The 13,342-nt window shown below is 44.0% G+C and overlaps 1 protein-coding gene across 1 annotated transcript in view; it reads right to left on the bottom strand.

The window, feature by feature from the left end:
- The window catches only part of DNHD1 (dynein heavy chain domain 1), a gene marked incomplete at its 5' end in the record, with an annotated part of 53,901 nt that extends 51,154 nt beyond the window's left edge, over positions 1 to 2,747 (bottom strand). The window contains 2 exon segments of the mRNA XM_084242802.1: positions 174 to 347; positions 1,882 to 2,747. Coding sequence (XP_084098928.1) covers positions 174 to 347; positions 1,882 to 2,747 — 1,040 coding nt within the window.
- Positions 2,748 to 13,342: the final 10,595 nt, after the last annotated feature.

Below are 13,342 nucleotides of genomic sequence, written 5' to 3'. Positions count from 1 at the left end.
CGAACAAACAAACAAATAAATAAATAAAAAACATGCCTCTATTAAAAAAAAAAGAAAAAAGGGAGAGAAACTGGGGGACAGAGAGTAGTGGGCATGGAGAGGAGGAGGAGGGAGCAACATGGTTGGAAATCTGAGAGTGAGAGGGGAAAAAAGGGTCTGGCAGAGGCTCTTACCTGAAGTGACGGCTGGGAGCCACATTGAGATAGAGGAAGTGGATCTTCCTCAAGTATTTCTCTGTCTTCAGAACCCCCATCATCTGGCTGCCCAGGAGGGAAGTCTGAGGTACAGAGCCAGGACTTCTCTTTTGCAAGGTCTTCTCCCCAGGAACTTCAAAATCAAACCAAAGTCTGTATGATGATTAAAAAAAAAAAAATCCAGAGAGAAGAGGCAGAGCTAGTGTTGGCAAGTGAAAGGAAGAGCCAGATCAGGTGCTTGAGCGGCCCAGATGTGTCTCTATATCCAAAGGTGTTCACATACACGTAGGTCATGCAACACACTCGGGCAACTACATTCACAGGCATATGCATGAACAGCCCCTCTCTTTTTGATAACTGAAGGATCACACTAGATGGATTGTGCTTACCGCAAAGTCAATATTATATAATACTGTATAAAAATAATGAAAGACTGTGTTTTCCCAAGTTATCCTAGATTTCTCCTCTCTGACAAGCTTTCTAAGCTTCTAGATCACCTGTCTTTGCTCACTCATATTTTACCTGCTTTCCAATCCTGCATGATCCCCATGTCTGTGACTCTCCTTAGGGATAGAGAAGGACCCTCACACCCTCCCCCAGAGGAGCACAGCTACACTTCTGCAATCTCACTGTCTAGCTGGGGCTATCACTTTGTTTCAAGGACCAAATAAGGTCTGGCAGGTCTGGGAGGGAGTCTTTTAAATACAGCTCCTCCCCTGCCCCACCACTGGAAAGAGGGAGGGAGGAAGGGAAGGGTGATTCCAGTTAGTCCAGGAATTGGGAGAGTGATGGGAGCAAGGTATGCATAAGGTACATTTTTCCTTTCCCCACTCAGAAAGGATAAAACCTTCAAAGCTCTACTGCTTTCCTGCTCAGCGCGGCTCTGACACTGACACTCTGCTTCCCTGACATGGCCCACTGCCCTTCCACTGCCTTGTCCTGTGGCTCCCTAATAAACTTTGTTGCTGGCTTCATTCTGGTGTTTTGTGAAATTCTTTCCTCAAGATGTTAGGGGGAAAGGATGTCCTGAGCTAATCCCATACAGGCTTTGTGGACCCCACCCCCACTCCAGACTAAAGTCATCAAGACACTGGAAAAGACAAATCCCGTCACCACCAAAGGGAAGGTGGCTGGGACCTGAGAGTGGAGTTAAGCAGCCAGGTTGGGTATAAAAAAAACAAACACGTGGGCCTTGTGGGTCTCTCACTCTGTTGTTCACCTCCTGGCTTCACGCTCCTGGCTCGCGGCCAGCTCTCAGACTGCCATTTGGGATTCCAGATCGGTGGATCGGGTAGGACGCATTTAAAACTTTGTCTCTCATTTTTCTCCCTGAGCTGTACATTTCTTCATTTCCCCTTCCCTTGTAAATAAACCTTTTATTAACCTTTCGTGTGTGCCTGCAGTAGAGCATTGATAAGTCCTTTTAAGCGCGCGGGTGAGGACCCACAGTCAGGCACCCCGTTTTGTATTGGGGCTGCCCTATAATAAAGAGACACCAGGAGACTTCTGGTGTCCAACAGGTTGATTTTACAAAAAGGAGGTAGGGAGTAGTTTGGGGTCCGGGGTTGGGCTAATCTCTAAAATCAACAGGGAGGTGGCTCTAGACATCTAGTGACCCTAGAGGCACCCCCAAACTGGCTTCTTTCATTCCTCTGCTCAAATCCCCAGATTAATACCCTTCACTTACTCAGTCCCTCTTCTTTCAACTGGCTCCTCCACTCCGTTGTCAGTGCTTTCATACTGTACAGGGATGTCTGTTGCCAGCGCCAAGGGCAGGAGGCCGAGGCCATCTAGCCAGCAGGTCTCTTCCAGGGCCACCTCAGCACCGACAATGCCCAGGCAGTGTTGTAGCTCAGGCAGTGTCAGTGGCCGCAGCCATGTGGCCAGCTCCTCCTCTACCTGCTGCCCATCCCACCTGGCCCTCACAAAAGGGCAGAGTGAGCCAGGGGGCCCCTGATGGAGCCTCTGCTTCCAAGGATGGCAGTCAACATGGGAGGCGCTGTCTAGCAGGGAGGTGTCTGGGGGAAAGACCTGTTCTATGGCATCTAGTAGGTCTAGCTGGAAGTGGGATTGGACCCACGGTGCCCAGCGGTACAGTTGCTCCAGGAAGGGCAGCAAATCAAGGTGGCCAGCTAGCAGCACGCGATAAGGCGACAGCAGAGCCAGCACTGCACACAGGTAGTGCCATGCTGCATGGCTGCAATCCTGCAGCACAGCTGATAAAAGAATGCGGATCTCAGCTATCAGGAGCTCCAGCTCTGTGTGCCGCTCTGACTGAGTCACTACCTTCAGGAACTGCTTCTGTCTCTTCGGACTGGTCCAAGGCTGCTGTTCTTTACCCGGGACTCTTCTGGAGTGCAGAAACTCACGGGCATCATCAGATGAAGCATCTTCAGGAGACAAGCTTACCCTTGATTCAGGAACCAAGAGAAGCTGAGCGTTCAGCTGTAGTCGAATTGACTTTGCCCACTGCTTAGGATCCGACTTCCAATTCCAAGTTCCTGGCTGTTGGGCCTCACCTGCTTGGTCCAGCCCAACAGGGGGCCAAGACATGGGGTCTCAGGCTTTGGGCAGGGCATAATCAGGGTCAAAGGGGCTGGGGTGCGGGTAAGGGAAATGCAGGGGCTTAGGACCAGGAAGTGGATGGAGCTGCAGGGTCAGCAGAGGGCCTTTCCGGAGACCTCCACCCTCCCCACTGCTTCTGCAAAGACCCTGGCAAGAAGCAGACCCAGTATGGTGTGGGGGCTGCGCTACACCTTCCACATCCCAGTACAGTGACCCCTCACCTGGCCTAGGGGGTACAGGAGACAAGGAAATGACAGAGAGAGAGCTCTGCTGATGAGGGTTCATTGCGCAGTGCCTGTTGGAGAAATCGATGGATTTAAACTTGAGTTCCAGATGACTCCCCTCCCCCCCACCCCCACTCTCTCTCTCTCTCTCTCTCTCTCTCTCTCTCTCTCTCTCTCTCTCTCTCTCACTTGTAGAGGGAAACTCACACCTGAGAAAGGGCTCACTCAGTGGCCTCAGGGACTGGAGGACCCGGCACTGAGGGTGGCGCCTGAAGGAGTGGTACAGGGGGTCACTCAGAGGCCACCTGCCCAAAAAACGTCGACCAGAGACTGAGACGGGTCCTGAGGACAAAGCGCAGGGAAGCGGCCCCAGAACGTGGCCGAGTGGGAGACAGGGAGACCGGCTGGCTGCGGAGCGCGCAGGAGGGGCAGGGAAGGGGCGGCTCCGCGGGCCTGGGGGAGAGGACTCCTGCCCCGGGTGCCCGGGTGGGGAGGGTGGGGAGCAGGGAAGCGGATCCGGATCTCCCGCGGGCCCCTGGCGCAGCTCCACCCCGCGCCTCCCCAGCTGTTGAAACGGTTACTCAATCGGCGAGGCTGGAACTGCCACCCCAGCAACCACCAAGGAGCCCGAAATGGAAACGGCCCAACGGGAGGGGCTCGGGTCCAAAGACACGGGGCGGGGGAGAGGGGGGACGGCAAGCAGGGAAGGTCCCGGTGTCGGGCCAAACCTGCTGCCACCAGCACCGCCGCCCAGGGAGCAGGAGTCTGGCGCTGCCAGAACAGGCGTGGGGGAACCGCAAAGCTCAGGGCTGAGGCCGGAGTTCAGCCATTCTCGGGGGGGTCTGAGCGAGGCCCAACTAACCCCCTTATTACTCCACCTCACCTCCCGCCTTGAAAACAGGGAAAAGAGAAAAATCCTTGATAACAGGGAGCTCAAATCCTAGTGGGAGCTGGGGAGGAGGTTCTAAATGATTTTTTTTTTTAAGTAGAAAGAAATTAAGCGTAGGTTAGCGTCCCATTGCTGCTCTAAGATCCAACTGTCTACTTATTGATAAGTATAACTTAAAATGTCCAAAGCATACTCCCAACCACCTGTCCCCAAAATTCTCAGTAAATGCCAAGTCCATTCTTCTAGTTGCTCAGGTCAAAACCTTTGAGTGACCTTTGGCTTCCCTTCTTCCCCACCCCTATCACATCCTAAATCTAATTCTTCAGCAAATTCTGTAGCTATAGTCTCAAAATAAATCCAGAATCCGACTATTTTTTCCACTACTCTAAGAACTAATATTTTTGGTCCAAGCCACTGTGAACTCTCACCAGGATTATTATAGGACCTAGTAACGGGTCTTCTGCTTCCAGCCTCAACCCTACAATCTGCTCTTTACAGAGCAGCCAGTGAAACTTTTTAAATATAGGCAGCTCCTGTCACTCTGCTGAAAATGAGATGTGCCATCATCCATTCCCTCAGGTGACAGCCAGAGTCCCACCACAGCCTAATCAGCTGCCTGCTCCTCTCCACATTCATGTTACTCTTAGTGTTCCCAGGTAAATCCAAGCATGCTCCCACCTCAGAGCTTAACTACATCCCTTCTTTGGTATCAGTTAGGAAACAGGTAAGTTTTTCGTGGCCCTGGAACAAATTACCACAAAGTAATTTGTGTTTCAAAAACATCAATTTAGTATCTCACTGTTCTGTAAATGGATGTCCAGCATGGCTTAATTGGGTTCTCTGCTCAGGGTACCACAAGCCTGAAATCCAGGTGTTGGCTGAGTTAGGTTTTTGTCTGGAAGCTCTGGGGAAAATTCTTTTCCAAATCATACTTGTTAGCTGAATTCCTTGTGGTTGTAGCACTAAGGTCCCGTTTCCTTCCTGGATATCAGATCCTGGAGGCCCCACCTTCCTTGCTCTATGCTCCCCCCATCTTCAATCGACAACTGCCTCAGACCTGAAGTCCTCTTTCTGCAACCAGTGAGAAAAAACTCCCTGCTTTTAATAAGTTCATGTGGTTAGATCAGGCCCACGCAGATAGCCTCTTTCTTATAGTCAAGTATGCCATGTAATATAACCTACAGAAACCTATAAAATCTATCAGTCCTAGGGATTATATAGGCTGTGTACACAGTGGGTGGGAAATATTGGGACCCTATGAAAATCCTGCCTACCACATATATGCCAAAGGTACACTGGCTCAAACATGGTAGTTTTTCTCAGATAACTGTCCAAGTGTAAGTGCTCAGGGCTAAATGGCAGCCTTTTAGTCATTTTTCTATCTTCAGTGAAGTGGTCCTTATCTTCAGGGTCTAAGAGACTTCATCACCATATCTGCTAGATGACTTCCCAACTAGCAAGATTAAGGAAAGAGGAAGGAAAAGGCATACCCTTTCTTTAAAAAAAAAAAAAAAAAAAAAGATTTATTTATTTATGCATACAGGAGCTGGGGCATAGGCCAGGGAGTGGGGGGGCAGGTGGTGAGAGGATTCACCAGGGACAAAGCAGGGAGCAGAACAGGCAGATCTAATGAAACATACCACTGAGGGCATCGGCAGGCAAGACAGGAGAGGTCTGCGCCATATAGGTCAGCTCCCTGGCTGTGGATGGCTTCATAGTACTGAGACTTAACCCCTTGCGCCACCAGGGAGGCCCCTTACCCTTAGTTTTAAGATCACAATCTGACAACTGTACACAACACTCAATCACATGGACACACCTACCTGCAAGGAAAGCTGCAAAATCAAATGTCTATTTTCAGCAACCATGTGCCCAGACAAAAGTCAGGGGGCTCTATCAGCAAAGGAAGAAGAGGACAATAGACACTAGGATCAGCTGGAGGCTGATAGCAGTGATCATTCTTCTTCCACATGTTCACTTCCTCATTTCAACTCTGCTCAAGGATTCATGAGATTTTCTCTGACCATCCAATATAAAATAGCAACTCTCGCCACCGTCCTTATCCTTCTTACCTGGCAGTATTTTTCTCCATAGTACTTCCTACCATTTCATATAAAATGCTCATTGTCTCCTTCTTCTGACTAGAAATATAAGCTTCATGGTGGCAGGATTCTGGTTGCTCCCTGCTGTATTCTCAGCCCCCAGGGTTAGGCACCACGAGTAGGTGATCAGAAAATATTTGTGGAACAAATGCATAAATGTACAGTGATCTTTATTAGCAAAAGAGATAAAACCTGGAGTAAGATTTCTTAAATCAAAAACCTGATTCTACCACTTACTAGTTGCAGGATGTTTTATCTGTTTAACTTTCTTGTAAAATGAAGATAATTAACATTAGAGAATGTTAATAGATCTGTTGTGAGGGTGAAATAAGTTAATGTATATAAATGCTTAGAAATAGCCTGGTGAATCATAAGCACTTGACATAACTAGTGTTAGCTAGGTGTTTTTGTTGTTTCATGGTACTCTATCAAGTGCTATTAACAAAACGGGGTTCACTGAGGGCACAAATAAGGACATGGGCATGCCTTCCTGGAAAGGGTAAAGAGTCAGAGTCACCGTAGGCCTTAAAGTACAACAGTTTTCTAGAAAGACAAGGCCAGAAGGGAATTCTGTTCAATAACCTCTACCAAGCTCAACATTGCCTAAAAATCTGTTTGTTCGTTAACTCCCATCCTACAGACTTTCAAACCTGCACTCTCATCTTCTGCTTTTTCTGCTATACTCTCTGCTAACTTTATCTATTAAAAAAATCTTAGCTGCTGCCTCAATCAGCAGAGAAACAGAGCCAATAGGATGCATCTACGTGTGTGTATATATAAACACACACACATATAAAGAGATTTACTTTAAGGGACTGGCTCATGGCTACAGAGGCTGGCAAGTCCAAAACCTGCAGGGCAAGTTCTTCTCTTCAGTCTTCATTCACTCCACAAATATTTACTGAGCATCAACTGTGCCGGTCACTATTTTAGGTGTTTAGTTTCAACAGTGTACAAAATAATGACATTGAAAAAAATTCCTGATTTATGGAGCTTATATTGGATAAATAAACCAAAAACATGAGTTAACAATTAATATATAGTGTGTGAGAAATGGTAGTGCTGTGGAGAAAGCAATGCAGGATAAAGATCAGGAATGTTTTAGAGGGAGATGGATGCAATTTTAAGTATCAGAGGAAGTCTTAATAAAAGGCAGCATCTACACAAGACATGAAGGAGAACAGCCTGTCTTTTCCCTGGTTAATTCTAATTTATCTTTAGATATCAGCTTCAAATCACTCTCTCAGGGAAGCTCTCCTTCATCCCAACAAAGGTGAGTTTATACTATACTACATTCCCAATATAATGCAAATTTCTTCTTTAAAACATTAATTACAATTGTGATTTGTTCTATATTGACCTTCACCTATTTAAGTTTCAAGAGGATATGATTGCTTATTTTTTATTGCCTAAAGGAACTCCTTAAAAGAATGAGAACATGCCTCTTAACTACTTTTTCTCACCTGATTCTGTTTCTTGGAATGTTTGTATGATGACTAAAGCTGCCCTCTTGGGTCACAGGGATGAGGGTCATACCCGTAGACACAACAAGCAGAGCTGATAAGTAGCTTGTTTCTCAGATGACTGGGATGTCATCATTTCACTTCTGAGCTAGATTTATATATGAAACAAACAGAAGTTCATAAGTTACTGTTATTTTGAATGTCTGCTACATATACCTTAGCTAAAATCCCAAATAATCAAAAGAAGTCCAGACTCAAGAAAGAAGCTGTTAGGCATTGGCTGCTGTAATCTAAGAACTGATCAAAGTCTAACTGAGGTGGTAACAAAGGGGATGAAGAGAAAAGAAAGGATTCACAAGATATACAAGCAGAACTATAGTACTTAGAAACTGAGTGTAAACTAGACTGATAGAAAGTATTTACTCCAGATGGAGTCTTTGAGGTATTGACTGATCTGATTATTTTTTTTCATGTTTCACATATTTATTAACCAGTGTAACCCCCAACACAATATACCAACATGATTTTGTACATTTAGAAGGAAGTATCTCATGGTTAAGTGGAAAATAGTGCCAGTGGCTTTTGGAAGAACTTCATTTTAAGCGACTCTATAGTGAAATTTTTTGTAATATCTGAAAGGTAGGTTTATTATATAAAAAAGTAAAGGAGCAAAAAGGATGCTTGCACAGACACAAGTGGACAGAAAGCGGCAAAGGGAAAAGGTTTATGAAATGCCTGCATAGTCACAGGCGGGCAGGAGAACTGCATATATTTCATTTAGAAATCTGAATCTTCTTTCTTCAGTTTGCTGTCTATATTCACTGAGTAGAATTTGTATTGATCATTGGGACCCAGTTTGCACCAGGGTTCTGGGTTATTCTTTCTTTCCCAACAGATTGCTGCATTAAACAGTCAGACACATGACAGGCAGCGATGTTTTAGTATCTCCAGCTCCAATAAATACAGAAAGGGGAATCAAGTCAGGAGGCTTCTTTGCCTGACTGAGGAGCTGGCAGAGTATGGTGGCAGGAAAGGCCATGGGCTGGTAAGGAGAGTGAGGACAAATCTGCAAGGTCCAGGACTAAATCCCTATACCAGAGCTGTGCAGAGGTCTGATCTGCTAATATTTTTTAATACTTTCTTTTTAAGATTTATTTATTTATGCATACAAGAACTGGGGTACAGTACTGAGGTGCGGGGGATGAGGTGAGAGGGTTCACCAGAGATAGTGTAGGGAATAGAACAGGAGGAACAACTGAAATACACTGCTGAGGGGAGCAGTGGGTGAGACCGGAGGTCTGCTGTGCCATGTGGGTAGCTCCCTGGCTGGGAATTGAACTCATGCTGCAGAGGCTGTGGACAGCTTCACAGGTTGAGTCTTAACCCATTGTGCCACCAGGGAGGCCCCCTGATCTGCGAATATTAATGGCTGAAAATGCCACCCAGTAAGAGTTTGAATGAAAAACATCTCTAAATCATTAGCAAAGGCACAAAGGTCACATGCAGATTCACTTCTGTTCAGTAAACAGTAGATTGAGCTGGGAGGAGATTGCAAAATGTTCATCCAGCAAATATTTACCATATTGTGTGCCAGTTACAGTGATAAGAATACAACAGTGAGCAGTACAGACATGGACTCTGACCTCAGAAGTATGTAATTACCAAGTATTAGAAATGCTAAATGCTAAAAATGAGAAATTATGGGAGCTGGGGTCTGGGAAGTATGATTTGAGGAGAGAGTATATGAAATAAGTACTCAAGAATCAGCAGAAGTTCAGGCAAAACTGGAAAACCCCTTGGACACGAGACTGGACCAGAGAGAGGACACAAAGATAGTCATGCTTTATAGAACTACGGGTGGTAGCAAGAAACACCTGAGCTGTGTGGGGCAGTGGGGATACATTAGCACACGGTTACCAGCTTGGAGCCAGGAACAGTGGAGAGAGGTGGAAAAATCCACAATTGACCGAGGGAAAACACATAGAGAGGAGCCAGGGTACTCCCCTCAGATTGGGTCCCCAATGAAAAGGACAAAGATAATGTGCTGGATTGCACACTGAAGAGGATGTGGAGAAAGAGGAACCCTAAGGGATTGTTGGTAGAAATGTAAACTGTAATCCCCATTTTGGAAAGCAGTCTGGACCTTCCTTTAAATACAAAAAATGGAAATACCATGATCCAGTGATCCACTTTTGGATATAGATATGAATACAAAACCACCAACTAAAAAACATATGCGCCACAATAATTTTACAGCATTATTTACAATTACTAGGTTTTGGAAGCAATCAAAGTGCCCACCTATTGAGTATGGGATAAAAATGTGGTGTATCCACACAATGGAATATTACTCAGTTTTAAGGAAAAATGAGCTATTACCATTTTACAGCAAAATGGAAGGAGCTTGAGAGAACTATGTAGTCAGAAATATAAGTATCAGAGTTTCACATAGCTGAGTAAAATAGGGAATCCAAGAGAATGAACTGACAAAGCAAAATAATTATAAACTGTCAGACACTGATAACCTAAGTGAGGCTCTGAGGTTAAGGGTTGGGCGGAAGGAAAGGAAGAAAGGGTCAAAGACATAGGCAGTAGGGAAATAGAAGAGAGATAAGGGTAGGGTTTCCAGGACCACAGGAATTAATGTAGATCTCTGATTCAGGAGAAAACATTAGTTAACACTGAGCCTATAGAAGTATTTTGTTATTGGAATAACACAGTCTAGAATTTTTTTCACATGTTGTGATACATATTTTCAATGTATTTTTATGTATTCTTAAATCATTTAAACATATATTCTGATTTCTCACTCCTAGATTCTAGGAAATATCTAATACTTTTTATTTCTGTTTAATTCATAAGGAAATCTAAATTTAACATTCTCTTGGGAACATAGTTAAAATTGACTGATGGTTGAAGATACAAGGAACTAACCTAGCTTTGGATAAAATGTAAAATACTTTCATGAACATTTCTTTATGGAAGACAACACAGCAACTAACAAATACCATCCTTTTCCAAAAAAAGAAAGAAAAGTCATGTAGGAATAGAAGAGTAGAAAAATCTGGTGAGATTACAGGAGCTGGGATTCCACTTGAAGTTGTGAACTATAATTCAGTGAAATAAATATGCTCCATAGTGACTTCTTATTGGAGTGGGGGGGGGTAGTTCTCCAAATGCAGGCACAGATAAATGTCTAATTTTGTCTGAGTCCAACAAAGAGGTGAGAAGCAGGGAAATTTAGCCTATTCCAACATAACCACTACACTTTAAGTTGGATAGGAGTAGAGGAGAAGGTTAGTGGAACAGAGAAGGTAGAAGCAATAGCCTGAATGTTCCAACAAAATCAAAAGAATGGAGGGACATTTCAATAAAAAAAAGGGGAAAGGAATATGGTAAGACATAATAGTGTTTTCAAGATGCAATAGTTTGGGGTGATGACAATGGCCAGGTCACAACTAAGGGACTGTGTGGAAATCATTGGAGACCGGGTCAAGAACTAGAGACCAAAATACTGAATGAACTGTCCATATAAACACTTAAGAATCAAGTGTTGAATAGAAAAACCAAGAGTTAGCTGTTTAAAGTAGGAAAGTAGCCTGAAAGAAATTGTGGGTGGTAAAGGAGGGGGTAGTTTTGAAGCCATTATAACAGTAATAATAACCCTGTCCACTATGTAATGTGATAAGGGGATAAAACTTTGTATATATTCTAGTGCTTGAAACACTGCACTGCTCGCATTATGCTAATGGCTTTATGACAGGACTCAAGGGAGACCAGCAACTATAAAAGATGTATAGTAGGAATAAGATTCCCCTCAGTATTTAATATATTTGTAACCATAAGGAGCCAGGAGACATGAAGATTAAACATTTTAGGAGCTCAGATTGAGGGATAGTTATATTTCCCTACCTACAGACGAGTATAGATGTGCAGGCCAATATACACTCTGGAGGCTCAAATATAGGCTTTAGCATCAGATCTATGTTCCAGTTAAAAGGAAGGATACACACCTACAATGATGTGCAAGAATCTCTCCACTAGCAGCAGAAATCTTAAGCCCCCATTCCCACATCAGGGAACTGGGAAGTTGACTCACTGCATTTATACTTTCCAAGGAGAGAATTTTATTGGATAGACATGAGATCACTCAGAAGGGAATTCCTGGTCATCAACTTTTACATTCTTCACCTTTTTGTTCAAGATTTGTTAAAAAGCTAACAGGTAAAAAGGGCAAAAAGCTAATTGAAACCACTTTTCTCTAGTAAGTGTATATAAAATGGGCTTCTGGTATTCTTGCTTTCTCAATTGCTAAGGGAAATATCTCTTATTTGTAGTTTGAATATAAGATAAAGCATGACATATACCAACAGAAACTATACCCATTGGATACTCAGTAGATATTATCTTGAAGCAAACTGGTATAATAAAAAGAACAAAGGATTTCATATTCAGATCTGCATTTTAATACAGGGTCTGCTGCCAGAGAGTTTTCACTTCCTGATTTGCACATCTGTGGGTGGCTGTTAAGTTTTTATACATTATTATTGTAGAAGCCAAAATCTAAGAGCTTCTATTTCCTCCGTAAATAATGAAACATGGTGATCTGATGGGGTATGGTTGAGGAGGGCAAAATTAAGGAGAGCAGTGAAAGTACAAAATAGTTGCCATGGTGATTAGGAGAGGAATAGACCAGGAACCCATAAAGGGCTGCTTCTTGGTAATAAGGGCTTTGGTTGAAACCATGAATGTTACACAGCTGTTTTTCTCTAGCTGTTTGAATGGAGGGATAGAGGGAAAAAAAAAAACAAAACAGCTGAAATGATACAAAAAAGGATGCAAGGGTAGTGGAGTGAAATACCATTCAGACTGTTGAATAGGTAAGTAAATTCCACAAGGGGCCTGATTAGGAAAGAATGGAGAGGTTGGAATTAGAAATCACAGAACAGTGGGAACAAACAGTGGGATAGAGGTTGGAAAAGCTGGAATTAAGAGATTACAGACAAGTGTTGAATATATAAAGTAACGTTAAAGAGCTGGAAGGCTTTGCTTTTTATTCTTTTTTACCTAACTGTGCAGCACCATCTACTTCTCCCTTGAGAGTCTCATCTTTAAGTCTGACTGTACCCTTAGCTTTCCCCTTCCTGACTCCCCCAGTAGAAAAGAACACAGATTTTTGTTTACATATTTTACTGTTCATCCTGGGAAGTCAGAAAACAGAGTAAAACAACTTAGGGAAATGAATGAAACGCCAGAACACCCCAGAATTCTTAAAGTGTGCACCTCTGTTCTGGGGCTACTTACTTCCCAGAAAGCAGTGCCTAAAAGCTTCAGGATTTCTTCATCCGTTCTCCTTAGGTAGCTCCTCGATTGCCTGAATCCCCAAATTCCTTCTTATAAAACATAGTCCATGAAAAATATTATGGACGAATGCATACTGGCTCACAGGTCAGTCATTTAAGTCAGACATTTAAGTTAAGGACAGCAAATCATAGTGCCCATTCTCTGTGTCATCTGGGCAGGAACCCTCTTGCTGTCGCTACTACCAACCTTAAAATTGGCGCCAGAATTGTACCCACAGACCTTGCTTTGACCACATGCACTGCAATGTTGAAGTTTTCCTTCAATACCTGGAAGGGGATTTCTCAGCTGCCAGGGCTGAAGCCAGCAGATATGCACTAACTGACAAAACAAAGGATGTTGCCACTAAAATGGACGATGCTTCCCTAACCAGAATGTAAACCAAACAAGAGTACAAGTGGGTTTATTTGGCTCCAGGAGGAGCAATGGCACCCAGCTCTCAGGCAACACCCTCACTCTATACAGGCTTAACTCAGCCCAAGGCCCACCGGCTCCTTCAATTTGAGGGTCCACACAGTGCCTCCTCTTCTGGGGTTGGGGATAG

The sequence above is a fragment of the Talpa europaea genome (assembly GCF_964194135.1).
Source record: "Talpa europaea genome assembly, chromosome: 1".
Lineage (NCBI taxonomy): Eukaryota > Metazoa > Chordata > Mammalia > Eulipotyphla > Talpidae > Talpa > Talpa europaea.
The sequence above is the reverse complement of the archived record's forward strand: the minus strand, read 5'-3'. Positions and strand labels throughout refer to the sequence as shown.